General features: G+C 42.7%; 1 protein-coding gene across 1 annotated transcript in view; it reads left to right on the forward strand.

Annotated features, from left to right (window-relative positions):
* LTBP2 (latent transforming growth factor beta binding protein 2) overlaps positions 1 to 19,215 on the forward strand; it is a 134,240-nt gene that overhangs the window by 102,449 nt on the left and 12,576 nt on the right. Inside the window, exons 14-24 of the mRNA XM_035108559.2 lie at positions 1,938 to 1,977; positions 3,549 to 3,647; positions 6,149 to 6,274; positions 6,528 to 6,656; positions 7,452 to 7,571; positions 10,678 to 10,803; positions 12,458 to 12,583; positions 16,800 to 16,922; positions 17,851 to 17,976; positions 18,141 to 18,263; positions 18,502 to 18,633. Of these exons, the coding sequence (XP_034964450.2) occupies positions 1,938 to 1,977; positions 3,549 to 3,647; positions 6,149 to 6,274; positions 6,528 to 6,656; positions 7,452 to 7,571; positions 10,678 to 10,803; positions 12,458 to 12,583; positions 16,800 to 16,922; positions 17,851 to 17,976; positions 18,141 to 18,263; positions 18,502 to 18,633 (1,270 nt within the window). The remainder of the gene's footprint in view (positions 1 to 1,937; positions 1,978 to 3,548; positions 3,648 to 6,148; positions 6,275 to 6,527; positions 6,657 to 7,451; positions 7,572 to 10,677; positions 10,804 to 12,457; positions 12,584 to 16,799; positions 16,923 to 17,850; positions 17,977 to 18,140; positions 18,264 to 18,501; positions 18,634 to 19,215) is intronic.

Genomic DNA, 19,215 nt, shown 5'->3' on the forward strand with positions numbered 1-19,215 from the left:
TTGATACAATGGAAAAAGATGTGCAACAAAAGCCTGACTATTTAATCACTTTATGTTGTTGTTAAGATCACCTATCACCAAAAGTGTAATTACTGTCGTTAATTTGGAAGACTCTGTCAGCAGCAAATTTAGAGAAGTGTTAACTCTGTTATAGGCAGTGCAATAGAAGTTCAGGTGTTAGCAGGCAAAGGAGTTTGATTGCTTAGTTTTTAAAACACCTTATGCAATTCCATGTCTTAATGCATCAAAGACTCTTTCGCACTACTAACAACAAGCATTTCAGAGACCTCCCCAAAGGTTACTGAGAACCAGCGAAAGTCACATTCCATGTTATCCTTATCTGTCTGTCTTTGACAGAGGCTTCCTCTCTAACACGAAAAACAACCAAAATGAAAAAAGCACCACAGCAGCTGTATTTTGTTCTTTATTAAATCTTAAACCCCCAGCACCCTTTATTGCAGAAGCAATTTTGGACAGATGCTGCTGCTGCTGCTGCTGCTGCTGCTGCTGCTGCTGCTGCTGCTGCTGCTGCTGCTGCTGCTGCTGGTAGTGGTGCTGATGTTTTAAAGGCAAGTGGTCTTTGCAATGAAAGAAGGCTATTGGATCTGCTCACCTTCTCAGAAAACTTCATTGAAGTTGGTTGACTTTTGTCAGAAACCTAAGGTGCCTCCAGACTGTCAGTATTTTGTGGGAGGGATTCAAGTGTATACCAAGACTTTAGATCAATTAAACTTTGCTCAATTAAAGTGGATTAAAGGGCTCTGTTGACTTAGCACACTGTTTCCCAAACTTGGGTCTCCAGCTGTTTTTGAACTACAGCTCCCATTATCTCTAGCTGGCAGGACCAGCAGACAAGGATGATGGGGATTGTAGTCAGAAAGCAGCTGGAGACCCAAGTTTGGGAAACACTGACCTAGCACAACAAGTGCACTTTAAAATAACAACCAACCACCTACAGACTTCTTGCAATGGGGAAATACACTGAAAAGTGCGGAATGAACAAATGATTAACAAGAAGACATGTAAACACTCAGCAAGCAATTCTGGATGAATGCAGGATGAATGCTCATTGATAAATAATCACCCTGTAAACAAATCAGAATGAATGTTCAATTAAGAGCAGGCATAGTCTACCCACCATATAAGCTTTGTGCACTCGAATCAGGATGAATGCTAAATAAACAGGTTTTCTGGACAAAATAAAAAAAATTCCTTCAGTAGCACCTTAAAGACCAACTAAGTTTTTATTTTGGTATGAGCTTTCGTGTGCATGCACACTTCATCAGATACGTTTTCTGGAGGAAGTTTTCTGGCCGTCAGTACTAAGGCAAGTGAATCCAGCTGTTTTATTTGCAAAGACCACACCCCTTGAGATAAGATTTCTGTTGAAACACATTGAGAATAAAGGTTATTGTCTTCCTTTACAGCTGTTGGTTTTTCCCATTGAATTTTTTTGCAGCTGTTTGATCTCATGTTGCTGCTACTTTCTTTCCAGTGCCTATTTTGGCACCTGCTGAAAATGGATAATCAGTATGCATGTCTGGCTGCAATGTAGAATGAGATTAAGAGGGAAAAGCAGAGCATTTCAAGCATCTTGTTCCTGATCATGTACCACAGCCCTGTTTGTAGTTTGGAGGATGTGGAACTTGACTAATTAAACTAGTGTGTCAAAGAACTGGGAGTAAGATTATTATAGATGAATTTGAGCAAATTTAGGTACCTAGGGTGTGATTGCACTTCACTAAGGATGATATTTTCATCTTAATAAACTGTGGGTATTGTAAATTGGCAACAACACCTTTCTCCATTGATACAATACACTGAAGAGGGAATAAAGAAGAAAGCTCCTATAATGGGGAAATTGTTTCTTCCTGGTTAGGTGAATCCTGCCTGATTTCTGTACAGCCAATCATTGCATTTGTATTTTTTGTTCACAGGTTGCAGAGGATGTTATCGAAGAAACTGATATTAGCCCAGGTAAATTGCAAAGTAACTTGCTGAATCCAGTAACTAAGAATGGGGCCAAAAAAAAAAAAGGATGAAAAATCTCGGATGTGTACTGATAATTTTGGTGCCTGGGAAAAGGAAAATGTTTTTTTTTCAATGGGCTCTTCTAAATATGGTCTATAGTTTATTGCATGGTTATTTCTAGGCAGAAGAACTGGGCAGACACTGAGTCTGCTGCGTGGGAGGAGTCTGGGAAATATTGTATCTTTCACAAGATGCTCTGCGAAATGTATTTGTGTTTTAGTTTTAGCTTTACAGGCTGCTGCATAGGCTTTTTTTTTAAAAAAAAGGTTTTGTTTGATTTACAGTACAATCCTCTGTATGTTTACTCACAAGTCTGGCTGAGTTTAGTGAAACTTGCTCCCACGTTAAGTGTGCATAGGATGGCACTATTAGAAGAATTAATAATCAGCATGGGAAGCAATTCTCAGATGGTAATATTCAAAAAATGCATAGGGATCACTAAAAAGAAAGATATATAAATATTAATTAAAAGCACACGACTAATACAAAACTCAATACACATTATGAGGTTTAAGGATGCTGTATATCTGTCAAGTTTCATGGAATATTATGTTGCCTCTTTTAACAATTTTATTTTTACTATTGTGTTGTAAAAGCTTTTGACCTCCCCCAACTCCTTCCCTGCTGTTCCATCTGCAAGGTTTATACATTTTATGTACATTTATTCACAAGTTAGCTGCACTGAATTCATTGCATAGGATTGCATTGTCTAGTGCAGGCATGTCCAACTTCCAAGAGACTGCGATCTACTCACAGTATATATATATATAAAACTGGCAGTGATCTACCCATTGTCATTGGAAGATTGACCAGAGTTGTTGAGCTTTTTTCTTTTTTTGACTGGGGATCGACCAGGTACACCCTGCAACCTAACAGGCCTGGTCTAGTGGATCCCTGCTCATATTATCTAACATTACTGCAATGCATTGTATTGCATATAAGGCTGCCTCTGAAGACGGTTTGCAGCCTTCAGCTGGTGCTGAATTTGGCAGCCAGGTTGCTCACAGAGGCAAGACGGTTTGAGCATATGACACTGATCCTGGCCCGACTGCACTGGCTGCCAGTTAGCTTCCAGGCCCAATTCAAAGTGCTGGTTTTGATCTTAAAAGCCTTAAACAGCTCAGGACCGCAGTACCTCATGAATGGCCTCTCCCCCTATGAACTGACTCGGATCCTGCAACATGAGAATGGGCCCTTTCTGTGGTGGCTCCCCATTTGTGAAATGCTCTCCCCAGGGAGGCTCACCTCCTGCTGCCTTCATTACGTATCTTTAGGCGCCAGGCAAAAACGTGTCCCTATAGTCATGGCTGAGTAGCATTCTATGTCCTTTTAAATGTGTTGGGGGGGTGTTATTGGTTTGTTTTTGTTTTATTATGTATTTTGTATTCTCATTTTGTATTTTTATGTTGTGAAACCGCCCTGTGATCTTCGGGTGAAGGGCGACATACAAATTCAATAAATAAATAATGATAAAACTGGGTCATAGTTGTTTTCACTTCTCTTTATATCTTTTGCAGTGGATGTAGTAAAGATTTCTCCCCATTTTCCTGCCCAGCCACTACCAGGAGCTATAGGGCAGGATACTGCTCCAACAGAGGTAGCAACACTATTTACAGGTATGCCAGCAGTGCCCCAGTATTAATTATTATTATTATTATTATTATTATTATTATTATTTACATTTCTATACTGCCCTTCATAACAAGAATCATGGGAACTGTAATTTGTTAAGGGTGCTGGGAATTGTAGCTCTGTGAGGGGTAAACTACAGTTCCCATGATTCTTTTGGGTGGAGGTGTGCTTAAAATGTATGGCTAAGCCAAACTAAGCCTGCTGATGCACAGACCAAAATTTGTGGCTACTTTGTTCTTCCCTCATTGCCACCGCTGCTGCTTTCAGACTATTGAGAGCTAAGCTATGGTTTGGCTTAACATTACATGCAAACTTGGTCTTGGTGTTTTGTCTTAACTCCAAACAAGCCACAACTCATGGCTGAGGTTTGTTTTTGGCCAACCGCTCAGGGTTTGCCTGGGCAAGGGAAATAGAGATCAGATGAAGCACTTCGTGTGGCTCACACAAGAGACCAGGCTGCAGGAGAAAGATATGATTTACTGATCTTAAAAGGAGATGTAGCAATCTCTTTGTTTTAAGCACATTTTCAAACGTGGTAGTTCTTTTAATTTTTGCATTTCTTGACAATGAAAACTTACATTGGCCTGAATTTTAAAACTGAACATGCATTAATCTTCTTTCCTGCTTCTGCTCTTTGTACTGTATTAATAACACTTATAAATGATGCATCCCAGCCTAATAATAGCTCTTGAGCATTTCTTGTGAAAATAGCCTCCCTACACAGCTTTTTCAAATCACTGTTATACTTAGCATGTGGTGCTTTTTCAGTGTTCAAAGCAGTCTACGCAGACCTTATCTCAGCAATGTGTACAACAACCCTGTATTATTACTGTAGATTGAAAGGCTTGGGGCTCATCCACACTTGTGTTCGTCCCACCACTTTCCCTTGGGGAAAACCTGCTCTTTACCACTGAATTGGAGCAAACACCAGTCAGGTTTTCTGTGGATTGATGTTTGCTCTGATTTGGCAGTAAAGAGCAGGTTTTCCCTGGAAAAGTGGCAAGACAAACAGAGAACTGCTGAGGCCCATGCCTGGAGAGCATGGGACAAACAGAAAACCTCTTGAACCCGAGAGAAGGCTTGCCCAGAACAACCTAGTGGCACAGATGATGTTTGAACTGGGTGCTTCCTGGTTCACAGCTCAGCCTCTTAGCTTTTATGCTAGTTCAAAAAGAGGTTTCGCACTATCTAGCTTCACTCGGAAAGAACAGCTGGGCCAGGCTTCATATACTGTGTGTTTTAGTATTTGAAAGACACAGTGAATTTCCCTTTGATTCTTATGACATAGGTGACTAGGCTCCCAATTTGGCCCAGACAAGCATGGTCTTGCCAGATACTCATTTCCATGCTGCACACTGTCTGCAGGGAAAGTGCCTAGAAACCAAACAACATCAAATAGACTCTTCCTAGCAAACACAGAAGTAAAACCAGAGTCCCTTTTATATAAAAAAGGAGCACTTATGGACAATGGAATGGCAAAGATTAGAAGAGTTAGGACCTCCGCTGTTGAATAGGCAGGGTAGGAAAATGTGCAAAATGTCTCTTGTCCTTTACAGAGTTGAGTCATGGGGGTTTTCTAGTGGAGTGGGAAGTTCTGTGACCTCAAGAGACAATATGTTTACTGCTTAGATAATAGCAGCTGTGTTATTTTAGCATTGTCTAATGTCTGGTAGTTCTACCAACGTCCTTACACTTTGTAAAGTATTAAACTTTCTTGGAAAGAACCTCTCTCACAGTCTGGCTCTCAATAGCCTTTTTGTCTGAGTGGTTTGTTTTTAAGCTGGTTGGATGACAAGGTTGTTTTAAGGGCTCATCCCAACTTCCTTTTGTGTCACATTCTAGGTACAGGTCTGGGCTTTAAAGCTCTGTGTCTGAGTGTTGTTGGGGTTTTTTGTCCCAGCGTTTCCCCCAGGAAAACCTGTGTTTTTTTCACTGAATGGGAGAAATAGCAATTGGGTTTCTGTGCATTGCTATTGCTTCAATTCAGCAGTAAATGATGGGGTTTTTTGTGGGGAAAGCTCTGGGGCAACCGCCCCCCCCAGCCCAACTCTTGAAAACACAGACCTGTGCCTGGAAAAGCATGTTCCAAAAGGAAGTCTGGATGATCCCCAAGACCGTTTAGAGGTGTGTGGCTGCCATTCATGCTCTTGCTTCTACTGTTGCTGAGTTGAGTTCCACTGCCCTGATGAGCTTGACAATGAATTGATGCAATCCAAAGTGGAAACAACTGGAAGCAGAATTTTGTACACTGATCGTTCAGCACATGCCATGCTATCCCCTTTTGGCACTATTTAAACCAATGGCTATTGCCACATCTTGTGGCAGTCAATTATGTAAATCAATAAGAACATAGGAAGAGGTCTTCAGAATCACCTTGACAGTTTACAAGCCCTCCCAGGGCCTCGGACAATTCATGTGCTTTAAAAACCGAGAAACCACAGTGTTCACTGCTTGTCTCCTGACAGTATCCTTTCTTCATTCTCAGAAATGAGTGCCTGCTCCTCTTCACCCAACATCTGTGGTCCAGGCAGCTGTGTGAACTTGCCAGGAGGATATGCCTGTTTGTGTTACCCTGGTTACCGGCAGCATCCAAGTCACTCCTATTGCATTGGTATTTCATCGACACCTGGTTTTGTTTCTATGGGAGAATTGTATATTTGGGGCAGCAAGATACTATCCAAAGGACCACTTTAAAGTTCAGAGAATGCAGTTGGGAAGCGCCAGAGCACAGTCAGGATGATGAGGAAACGTCTTGCATGGCCTTTAGATTCCAATCTACAGTCTTACAGTCCTTGAGCTACCTCTAGAAAGGACAGAGGTGCATAGTAATGCCAGCTGACTTTGATTATCTCCTCTTGTTTCAGATGTTGACGAATGTGAGAGAAATCCATGCAGTGGGAAAGGCCATTGCCTCAACAACGAGGGCTCCTATTCTTGTCTCTGTTTCTCTGGGTACACCCTTTTCAGCTCACAGAACACACAAACGTGTCAGGGTGAGTTACGTTTTTGTGGCACCCACCAGTAGAAGATAAAGCAAGTTGCCTGACTGAGTTTCTCTGCATAGGAGAGAAGTGTGCTTTTGATCTGTCTTGTAGCTGGAACTTTTCCTCCTCTGCCTCCTGGGAGTGGGACAGCTCTGCTATCTTCTCTGTGTCCAAGAAAACTTCCTCTGGCAACTTTTCCTACCTCTTTCATTGGCGCTTATATATGGGAACGGAAACTGGACTAAGTGGTCTGAAAGTCGTCATCCTCCGTGTTCTTTTATGGCTTTGTCATTAGACTGGATCACTTTCAGATTTCCTAGGGGTAGGGGGAGTGAATAATGCATCAGCAAGGTGGTGATAAACAAATGGAAGAGCAACAGTAAGGACTCATCCACACTTTTGCTTGTCCCTTGCCTAGAAAGTGTGGGTCTGAGTGGTTTCTAGGCACAGGTTCAAGCAGTTTTCCCCCTTGCCCCACTCCCTTCCCAGGTAAAACCTGCTCTTTAGTGCTAAATCTGAGCAAATGCCTACCCGATTCAGCAGCTTTCGCCACGGGGAAGCAGCAGGACAAGAGGAAGTGTGGAAAGCCCTAATGCAGGCATACAAAAATGTTGTGTTTGCATTTGCTATAATGCTGGATCCTGCACTGAGGAGGGGTGCAAATTAATTAGTAGGCTGGGGTGGTAATGTATAGGTAATGGAGGAAGTGGAGGTGATGCTATCTAGCTGCTTGGCCCACAACTATGCCAGAGCTCTTTAGATCCAGTCCTTTTGCTGAAGGGACATATCTCTCTGTGTTAACAGATCTAAATGAGTGTGACCAGCCAGATGTTTGTCGAGGAGGGCAGTGTGTCAACACACCTGGCTCTTATCTCTGTGAGTGCAAAATAGGCTACACCATGAGTCATGGGGGACAGTGTGAAGGTGAGTGTGCAAAACCCCCATTTTATTGGTAACTTGACTATTCCAAAGCTACTTTGAAAGGTCTTGTATATTTGCATGCAAAAAATTATCCCCTTGAATATCCAGTTGGGCTTTACTCTCACTTCTTACTAACATAGCATATCTGCATCCTCAGCAAATGCTTATTTAGAAGGATGCTTCATCTCATTTACTACACCCATTGAGACTAGATTTAGCGTTGAGTTCTTACCTCTCTTGGCTACAAGGGGGCAGCAAACACAAACAAAAGCAGCAGAATATAGTACTGTATGTGCTGGACAGAGGCTGCCCTCTGCTGGGGAAAAGGAGGAAACGCAACATGCTGCTTCTCCTCTCCTTTTGCAACATGGCTTGGTTGCTGCACTGAAATATAGCCAGGTTGGTATAAGAGTGACATGCATATGCAGGGAGTTATCCAGAATTCCCTTTTAAGAAACAGTTTAAGAATATTAAAATGTGGTTCTTGGGTGTGTGTTTTTACAGGCAGGGAATGAAGCCTCCCGGTTTGGGGCTTTAGAAATATTTTATTGAAATACTAAAGCTTATCTACAGCAAACCTGATTGCTGTTTGTTCCGGTTCAGCGGTAAACAACAGGTTTTTCCTGGGGAATGCAGCGGGACAAACACATGGACACAGACACAAAACTGGAAAGACCCGTGCCGCAAAAGGAAATCTGGATGAGCCCTTATTCACAGTTATTCACATATGTTACATTGTTGTCATCCTTACCATTATCTTACAAGACAGACAAATATTGTTATTTTCACTGGCCATTTTGCCTATTCAAATCAGGGGTTGAGGATGAGAAGTGGTGGATTAAGAACATAGTCTCACCGGGTGTAAGGCAGCTTCCCATGTGTTCATCTATTGTCTGTTCTGCAACCTGGTCCTTTTATCTGATGGTATCAGGGATTGAATTGCATACACATCATATGTTCTGCTGCTGAATTTTGGTCCTTTCCCTGCTATTCTTAAAGGCACTGTGTGAGTTCGACAGTAGGCCACAGTTTCAAACCAAGGGCTTCCTGATTTGTAGCTAAGGGGTGGTTGTGTGTGTGTGTGTGTGTGTGTGTGTGTGTGTTAGCTAACTTAGTTTCCTCAATCCGGCAAGACTAAGTTGAAAATTCTACTTCCCTCCTCTTGCATCAGTGTGTGTTCCGTTTCTTCCTGATCCCCTCAAGATTCTCCTTTCTCTGCATGTTTCAGCAAGTCTGAAACTGTGCTGAAGATGGTGCTGTTTGTAGGTTCAGGAGCTGGTTCCTGAGGGAGCACTCTTAAGACCAGAGGTGTTTAACTGTCTCTGTGTGGTGCAGCAATTTCAGCAAAGCTCAATGCCTATTTACATCACTCGGGGTCTCGCAATCTCTTCTTTTGTCAAAATTTGTTGCGAAGATGAAGTGAAAGTGGCTACAGAGGCCTGGGAGGGACAGATTGAACTCCATTTGTCTTTTCTGGAATCTGAACAAATATGGATCCCTTTGCAGACATTGATAAGTGTGCTAATCCCAGCTCCTTTCCTAATATGCCAGGATGCTGCTGGTCACCAGTGAATAGCTAATGCTTATAGATCCTTATTATTTTGTTTTTGTCTAGGCATAAATCCAGTATGTAATTAGTTTATTTTGTTGTACATCTCCTGATTTTAGCACTGATGTACGACAGGCTGTGGTGGGTTTTTTAAAAATAAAGTACCGTAATAAATAGTGTGTAGGTAAAAGCCCTGAATGCAATCCCCTCACTCAGCTCCTGACTTACCTTGATTTATGATAGACATTCCTTGTTGAGGTATATGGATGGCCCACACCAGCCCTGTGATTTAAGCATAGTCAGGAACTAATACGGCCAGGGGCAAGCCCCACTCTCTGCCACCTCCTATTTCTTTGCTTAAACACCCCACTACTAGCAGCAGCAGCAGCAGCATGGGTTTGGTTGTTTGGTATATTGCAGATATGCAGCTTGTATATTTATTCTAGACCTGTACAGATTGTCTGTATATATTATCTGTATATTACTTTGGGTCTGTGAATAGGTCCACTCTGGGACGTGCTGCCTGGCTTTTGGCTTTGGCTGGTTAACATTCTACATCCTTTTAAATGTGTTTGCAGGGATTATTGCTTTGTTTTCGCACTTGTTTTTGTAATGTATTTTGTCTTCTCATTTTGTGTTTTTATGTTGCGAACTGCCCTGTGATCTTCGGATGAAAGGCGGTATACAAATTTAATGAATAGTAATAAATAAAAAAAACAAATTTAATAACAAATAATAACAATAGACTGCAAATCAAGATGCAGCTAGGGCATGGTAGGCTGGACAATTGCCAGATGACTGAACAGGAGGTGAAGCAGAACCAGGACTAGAATGCAGCTGAAGGACTTAGAAAAGTGTGAAGGGGGCAAGCATTGTACGTACAGTAATAGCAAGGCAGGAGAACAGGTGTCTGGATCCAGGGAAGCAAGAGCCAATAAGATTCAAGAAGAAAACTTTGCTTAAGCAAGAACAGCAGCTTTAATGAACAGAAAAGGGACACGTGTCTGATCTGAAAATAATAGGAAGAAGGCTTGCAGAAAAACTGACTACCTACTTGCATGGTGTTAGCTGTAATGCTACTGCATAGATAGAATGTTCATGAGCTTTCTATGACATCCTGCAGCTCAGTCAGTGGCTAGCAGGTTGCTGAAGCTGTGTCACATGCAGAATTCTAGCTGCTTCCACCCTCTGTCCTTGCAATCCTATTATCTCCTCATTGCATTGGGTGTCAGATTCTGCACTGAGTTTTGCACATGCTTCTGGACGCCTTCCTATGGTCCCTAATTTTGATTGCTGGCGTTATGTTTCAAGCTGGCTCAAAGGGCTCCCAGATGTTTTTTCCATATTGTGTGCCACGGTGTGCAGTGGGAAATGCTGCCAATGTAGCAAGCTATTGACTCTCGTAGGCTTCTGTGACCACCTTACTTTGCGTGCAATCATTTCGGTGCCTTTCAGTGCATAGAGTTCTTTGTCTTCTCTGACTGTTGATCTATAAGGCTCAGTGTCCATTGCTCATAGATCAAAACTTTGTTCCCTGTCTCTATAATTTGTTTGTTCTAGATATCGATGAGTGTGCAACCCATGACGCCTGCCCTGGAGGACTCTGTCTCAACTCCGAGGGTTCCTTCTCCTGTGTGGCTTGTGGCATTGGCTATATTGCGTCAAGGGATGGAAGAATGTGTGAAGGTATATTCTGTAGCCAGCTGTGGTGAGCAGGGAAGATTCCTCCTCAGGCCTGAAGCATGTAGCCACAACCTTATTGTGGTCATAGGTCAGGGATGGTCAGGGATGATGGGAGTTGTACTCTAGCAACATGAGGACCACAGTTTTCCTTTCCCAAGCTTAAAGGTAAAGGGACCCCTGACCATTAGGTCCAGTCGCGGACGACTCTGGGGTTGCGTGCTCATCTCACTCTATAGGCCAAGGGAGCTGGTGTTTGTCCGGGTCATGTGGCCAGCATGACTACGCCGCTTCTGGTGAACCAGAGCAGCGCATGGAAACACCATTTACACTACCTTCCTGCCGCAGTAGTACCTATTTGTCTATTTGCACTTTGATGTGCTTTCGAACTGCTAGGTTGGCAGGAGCAGGGACCAAGCAACGGGAGCTCACCCCGTTGGGATTCGAACCGCCGACCTTCCGCTCGGAAAGCCCTAGGCTCTGTGGTTTAGACCACAGCGCCACATGCCTCCCAGGCTTAGCTGATAACTATTGGCAATCTGCTTCATTGAAGAAAGTGGAATGTTTAGTCAGTGCTTCATATTCTGCACATCATATCAGCCATGCTAGCTAAACCTCTTTAGCCACTGACATGTGAGGTGCATATTTTTAGGAACACCACCCTATTTTATTTTAAATTGTTTGTCATGTATTTTGAATTGTTGTAACTTGCACTGGGAGCTCAGGGTGTAGGGCAGGTAATAAATTACAACAACAACAACAACAACAACAACAACAACAACAACAACAACAACAACAACAACTTCCCTGTACAGAGACAGTGTTTCTTAATACCTATTGCTAGTGATAAATAACTGGGGTTTTCCATCGCCTTCATATTCTTGCTAGGGAGATTTCAATGGCAACTGGTTGACTCCTGTTAGACTCCTGGACTTTGGTCCAATTTAACAAGGTTTTTCTATCTTCCTCATCAAGTCTGTTCTGCTGTCCTTCCAGATTGGCTCTAAAGTTTTTTCCCCCAGTGGGAACTGCTCTAGGACAACAACATTGAAGCTTTAGGCACATAGCTCCCCTCTGCAAGAATCCTGGGAAGTGTAATTTCTCAAGGGTGCTGAGAACTGTTGATCTGTGAGAGTCAAGCTACAATTCCCCAGATGCTTTGTGCTGCACACGTACGGTTTGTGTGCAGCTGGGACTTGCCTAGGAATCTACTTCTGCTCCCCACCCCGGGTTTGGTTCACCTTTATCACATCCACAGCCCAACAAGACAACAACAAGAATCTCCCGACAGCATACGAATCAATCTGCTTAACCTGATTTAAAAAATACACACTCATACCCCGCTCACACACAAAAACAATTCTCTACTTCTGCTTTTCAGTCGCAAGGGCGGACAGAACCACCACCAGCTACTTCAAAATGGCAGAGCGCCTACAGAAGAAGCCTAACCTTTGAGCTGAAGAAACTTAAATGAGCTTCTGAAACTTAAATGAGCTTCTGAAATGAGTTTTAGAGGGAGTAACGGCAGAACTCTGTCCTTTTTACATAGGTTTCAGAGAGTATGCTGCCAAGGCAGTGTGCAATAGGAAGGAGTTTTTCCTTGGGCACAATGTCTTGACCATTATCCCCCATCACTGACTGTCTGTTCTTTCCTCTCTAGATATTGATGAATGTGTCTCGCACGCAGCCTGCCCTCGGGGAATCTGCACTAACACCCAGGGTTCCTTCACTTGCCAAGCCTGTGACACTGGCTACGTTCTGTCATCCAATAAGCTCACTTGTGAAGGTAAAGATACTGGACTTCATTCTGCCTGGATGAATGACTATAACACTGGCCACAAATTAAACCTGTATGTAGTGTAATAGCTGGACAAGCAGAGATTATGATCAGGATTGATTCTTCCCTTCCCCAGTATGATTTATCACCTGGGACATCTCATGCCACATTGATCTTATTTCACTTCTGCCTCTGACTATGCCTCCATTCACAAAAGTCCTGGGCACCAGCAACCTAATGTATTTGGGACTCTCTGGGTTGAGAATATCTGGCAGAGATTAATACATTCATTAATGAATTGGTTTCAGCTCCTCGGCTAACTTACATTAACTCAAATTAGAGCAATTCAGAGGAGAAAAAGGAAATGGATCAGGGGAGTGAAAGGAACGAGTGCATAATTATTCAGAAAGATTAAATGAGACAAACCTGCCTAGTGATTTCAAACCACAAATTAGGGGAGGGGGGGTGAATGGAAGGTATTGAATTTTCAGTGTCAAAACAACCAAGGGAGAATAATTAGGCTGGGGTGCAAGGGATATAAATATACCAACATAAAAATAGAAAAAGTACTAACAAAGCCAAAGTGAATGCACAATTAATTAGAGGACATTGTGAAAATGGCTCAGACAACCAACTCAACAAAGTGTTTGCAAATATAGTACAGGTAAACTTTTATCTGGTTAAATAGGCCAATTGAAATAAATTAGCAAAGATTAATTGCTTTTTATTGTCGTGAACTGTCTTGAACAATTCATTTTGTAAAGGAGATATGGAAAATGTAAACATACATAAATAAAAGTCTCCTCTTAAGGTGGGGCTGGGATAACGGTAGTTGAGAAATTAAGAGTAACAAAAGTGCCACTTGAAACCCCACCACCACCTCCCTGGAATAGGGCTAAAACAGGGAAGATTCAGAACAATGGGAAAGCAATTATTATAAAAGAATCAAGTCCAACTGTCTCCCCCCCCTTACTGTTCTTTTTGCTTCTCTTGCGATCTTCCAAAACCCGATAAAGCAGACATCTGTCTTGCACATGTCAAAAGCATAAAGTACAAACCTGGACACTATGTAAGTACTGTAAATAACAAACCACACACCCATGATTCACACTGAAACCGAAGGACATAGCTTCAATAAAATCGACATAACTCAAAATTAGGAACTCGCATGTTTACAAGAACAGGGTCCATGCGATGATATATTTTGTTCTCCGGATGGTCCAAGGGCATCAAAAATATTTGAATAATCTACAGTTTGGATAAACAGGATTCCTACGTGGATGACTGCACTTGTCTTCTCTGGAATCTTTTGCAGTTGTTGATGAGTGTGCTATATAAGGATATATCTAGCAGAGCTGCATAACTGTGGTTCACAACTGGAGGCAGTAATGCTTCCGAATACCATTTGCTGGAAGAGAGCATTTGGGTCCTGCTTGCAGGTATCCCACAGGCACCTGGTTGGCCACAGTGAGGACGGGGTGCTGGACCAGATGGGCCACTGGCCTGATCCAGGCTCTTCTCATGTTCTAAAAACTACTGTAACATTTTACTGCAGGCTACTTCACACATTATAGGTCCATGGGAAGCTGCCTTTGAGTCAGACCATTGGTCCAGCTAGCTCGGTTTCATGCTTAGAAAGCTCAGGTCTGAGAGGTTTTCCATTTGTCCCCACTTTTCCTAGGAAAACCCGCTCTTTACCACTGAATTGGAGCAAACGGTCTTGTCGTGCAGAAAGGAGGTCAGTCTAATCTTTGAAGGAATTCTCCGGCATATCTCTCCCCCAGCTGCCTCAGCGTCTGCCTGGCCTGGGTCAGAAAACCTGATTGATGTTTGCTCTGATTCAGCAGTAAAGACCAGGTTTCCCAGTGGGACAAGCAGAATTGTATAGACGAGCCCTCGCTGATCACAAGGTTTCAGGCAGGAGCTTTTCCCAGCCCTTATCTGGAGATGTAAGGAACTGAACCAGAGACCTTCTGCACATATAAAACCTGTTGTGCCACTGAGCTACAGCTCTTGCCCCTTAAAGAGATCGCGTTTTGAGGCTTGTGTTTTATTAAATTATGGGAATACACCTTTAAAAAGATAATATGTGAATGAGACAAACACACGTTGGAAGCAGTTGCATCACAAGTGCATTCAATCAAGAGTGAAAACTGTCTGCAGTTGCCCTTGGTAGAAAACCTGGCTTTGTTGCCACTTCATATTAGCAATGGCCACAGAATAAAACAAACAAGAAATGAAGAAGAGAGGCTGGACATCAGTGAGATGGGTTGCGTTATCAAACAGAACTGGAGCTGTTTTTCCTCTAGTGTGCTGACCAGTTCACAGGATCCTTGTGTGCTGCGACATGCCGAAATGGGGAACTGCATTTTGTTAGCATTTTCTCCCCCTGCAAACGGGCCCCTGCTTTATAAGGGTGCAGGTGGGGGGGGGCTATGGAGCAGGGGAAGATGGAACACATGCCTGCTGTAATTCTGTAATTTCTGCTGTTTCCTAGCAATGTGCCAGAGATATATGTTCAGTGTGTTTGTATATAGCGTACAGCTTCAATGCCTTCTTCCTGGAAAATAATTTCCTCCTGAAATTTCAGGGTCCTACAAATAATTTCATTGGGACCCTCAAGTCTGCTTTTTTTAAAGGGTGTTTTCAGCAACATGTTACAGGTAGGTAGCCGTGTTGGTCTGAGTCGAAGCAAAATAAAAAAAATCCTTCAGTAGCACCTTAAAGACCAACTAAGTTTATATTTTGGTATGAGCTTTCGTGTGCATGCACACTTGGTATCTGAAGAAGTGTGCATGCACACGAAAGCTCATACCAAAATATAAACTTAGTTGGTCTTTAAGGTGCTACTGAAGGAATTTTTTTTCAGCAACATGTCATTGATGCAACAATAGAGTGGTGGTGGGTGTATTTTGGACTGTCCACACATCATTCCACCATATTAATTGTTCTGTGATGCTTCCCCAATGTTATTACGTTATTGTCACCTGGAGGGGCACTCTTGCACTAAAGTACAACAAAGGGGAGACAAAAAAGGACCCAGAACATTTGTGGTCGAAAAAGTTACAGGATTTCAGCAGCAAGTTGCAGGACATGCTGGAAAACTTTTGCAGCATAGCTGCCAAGTTTTCCCTTTTCAGCATAAGGGAAAATCCCTTAAAAAAAGGGATAACTTGGCAGCTATGTTTTGCAGGCACAAACAGTATACCCTCATGGGAACAAATGAACACAATAAAAAAGAAGTCTGGAGGGGCAGCTAATATCCATCCTAATTCTAGCTCTTAAGTTCTACAATAGGGAGTAAAACCTTCAGGAGTTATGCATAAAAGACATTGTTGTGACTGTAATAAAGAGATGTATAATTTTGTCATTTCTCTCCAGCTCGGTAATTGATTGTGTGGGAGTCTTTTTATATATGAGATATGTTTACAGGGAGAAATCTTTTGACGTGATTACCTAAATTGATATGCACTTAAGGAGCAGTACTGGGTACAAGTGTGATAATTTCTTGGTGTTACTTTACAAGTTACATTCTTTTAGATGTTCACACCTTAAGATGGTTTAAGAGGACATCTACAAATAACACTACATCTGCAAAAACCTTTTGTTGTATCACACAGGAACACTCACTGGGGAGCTGTAACATCTCTTCTGAATGCATGTAATGGCCCTTAAGTAAGGAAAGGAAGCGAGTCTGTTTAATTAGTTGATGGATTGGTCGGTGCACACACGGGGGTGGGGGGAGATCCAGTTCCTTGAGGAAGTTAAAGTACTGCACGTTCTATTCTTTTACTGGACTAAGATTGTGTTTGCCTTCCCCTGTGACTGACACTGATGCAGCTGGGGGAGAGATATGCTGGAGAATTCCTTCAAAGATTAGACTGACCTAGAGAAGAATACCACTCATCAGAATATGGGTCAAAGACAACGGTGTAGAGAGAGAAAAATGTGTGCTTGTTACCTTCCTAAAAATTGACCTGGGGTTTGACTAACATAAATTACCTCTGCTACAGCTTGCACATAGGTGCTCGGTAAATATCTCCTCTTTGCATTTTTTTTGTTTTTGTTTTTGTTTTAAAAAGAGCTTACGCTTGCATAATTCCTCTACATGGGACCAATTTTTCTATACCCTGTGTTCCTCCCCTCCTTGTTTAAGTGCTGCAGCTTTCCATAATGGGTTCAAATTGTTCTCTACCATTAATCATGTCTTCCTTTGCTTGGACAGATATTAATGAATGTGAAGATGCAAACACTCACTGCCTGGGAGGCGAGTGCTTAAACACACCAGGCTCCTACAGGTGCCATTGCCGGACTGGATTTGAGCTCTTCAATGGAAGCATCTGTGAAGGTATGGCAGATTCTTCCCTGATGGATCTGTCCATTTGTTTCCCATTGAGCCATGTCTTCACGTCTTCACCATTAGCTCAGGAAAGGAAAGAAGGAAAACACAAACAGTATCTTTTGGGGCTTCCCATTCCTGACTACGTGGCCCTGGTGCAAGCTAGGGTTCAGGAAGAAATTGCCACACAAGCTTGAATATGGTAGGATAAAGGTGCTCCAAGCCAGTGGTTGGGAGAGTGTTCATGTTGGCAGCAAAAAAATTGAGAGAATAAATGGAGCATTTGTCAAGATAAGCACCTGTTCCCATCTATATAAATTTAAACAGTAGACTTGGACTCTCCCAGCCCTCTGTGTGAGGAGGTTGGTCAAAGGGCTCATCCCTTCTGGATCAGATGGAGAAATCTTCAGATCTTCACATCATCCAGTTCCTTCCCATCCCCAACTCTTTAAGAAATGCCTCAAAGGCATAGCTATTTTCACATGCCTGTGACAATTAACTAAGATGTTTGGATTCAGTGGATCTTCCCCTTTCCTTACCCACTTCCTCTTTTCTTTTCCTCATTTGACTGTTCATTTGTATTGTGAGTCTACCATCCGGGCTCTGTTCTCATTCTGTGTTCTTCTTCATTTCATTCTGTATTCTTTCTTAATTCAAGTTCCTCTTAAATAAAGTCATTTCCATGCAATCAGGCCAAACATGCCCAAGTTGCATTTTCCCTTGTGGAAACCCTTGCAAGCTCCTATAGAACAATGTCCCTTCCAGAAACAAAAGATGTGGCTAGCATAAGCATCAGGATGCAGCGAGCGTTGCTGCTGGACTTGGAAGAGCTGTCCTTTCTATAAGGCTATGTACCGGTATAAGGGCTGACAAATAAGAATACTCAGTAGCAGCTGGTCTGAGCGAGTTGTCTGTAACTATCATTGCTCTCCTGTAGATCTGAATGAGTGCCTGGACAGTGGCATCTGCAGCCCCAATGGTGAATGCCTGAACAGCCATGGATCCTATTTCTGCATTTGTGCTCTTGGCTTTTCAAATGCTGGTGGTGGAGTCAGCTGTCAAGGTAAGATCCTAGATGCTAGAATGGCTTTGGTCTGCTGCTCTGCCCTCTTGGACCCTTCATGCCAATAGTGATGGTGCCAAATCCTACCATGGGAGGGGATCATGCAGGAAAACCCAAGGGTCTCTCTTCCCCTTGCTCCTTCCAAATTATATTCTCTTCTCTAGATGTAGATGAATGTGCAGACCAGTCCAGGTGTTTGCATGGCCAATGCCTCAATACAGAAGGATCTTACAGTTGCTTGTGTCAAACTGGCTTCAAACATTCCCAGGAGACTGATAATTGTATAGGTAAGAAGTGATCTCTAAAGGAGGAGAAGTGTCTACAGAATAGGGCCAACTAGTGTGATATTCAATGCAAATAGCAGTCATTAAATGCTAGAGGCTCTTGTCTTGCACATCAACCACTGTAGTCATAGAAGTGTTGTACATTGTTGCCATGACTCCATTTGGCTTTGGGTGTGTACATTCCCTTATTATGTTTGTATTTCTGACTACTTACTTTGAAATGCTTTCCCTTGGATTACAGACGTGGATGAGTGTGAAGAATTCGGGGATGCCGTGTGTGGCACATGGGAATGCCAGAACACCTTGGGCTCATATCACTGCATTATGGGATGTCCAACTGGCTTCCATCGCACATCATTTGGCGAATGCATTGGTGGGTTCCATGTCTGTAGAAGCTCTGGGGCATTCAAAAGACAAGAAAGAGCCTCTGTAATGGAGTACTTCAGCCGATGAAGGAAAGGAGGGGAAAGTCATGTCCAACATGAAGGCAAAACTCTTCTGCCTCTTTCTCCCTTGTTGTGCTCTCATTAAGCCTAGGCACCTGCCTTTTTCGAATGCAATAAGAGAAACCACCTTTTTTCTTTCCCTTTTAGGAAGATTCTTAAGGAGCTGTATGCACGAGATAGGCACTTCAGAACCAGGAGCCTTTAATAAAATATAGCCTGCTAGGATTTATTGTCCAACCCGCCTCTCTCTTTCTCTGTCTGTTGCAAACTACCGGTAGATCAAATAGCCAGGGGCTGGGAGCAGTGTAAATATTGGACTTTGGTCCTATAGTAGTTGTGAAAGGGGAAATGATCTGCTGGAGACAGCACTGTTTTGATACCTTAAAGATAAGCTCCAGTTCCTTAACATTTTGGGAGTGTCAGAATGTAGATATACCATATATTGTTTCCTTAGCTAATAATACCATGATAATTTTCTGCCCATCCCAGTATCAGGTGTTACTGGTGTC

This window comes from Zootoca vivipara, chromosome 1, assembly GCF_963506605.1.
Source record: "Zootoca vivipara chromosome 1, rZooViv1.1, whole genome shotgun sequence".
Lineage (NCBI taxonomy): Eukaryota > Metazoa > Chordata > Lepidosauria > Squamata > Lacertidae > Zootoca > Zootoca vivipara.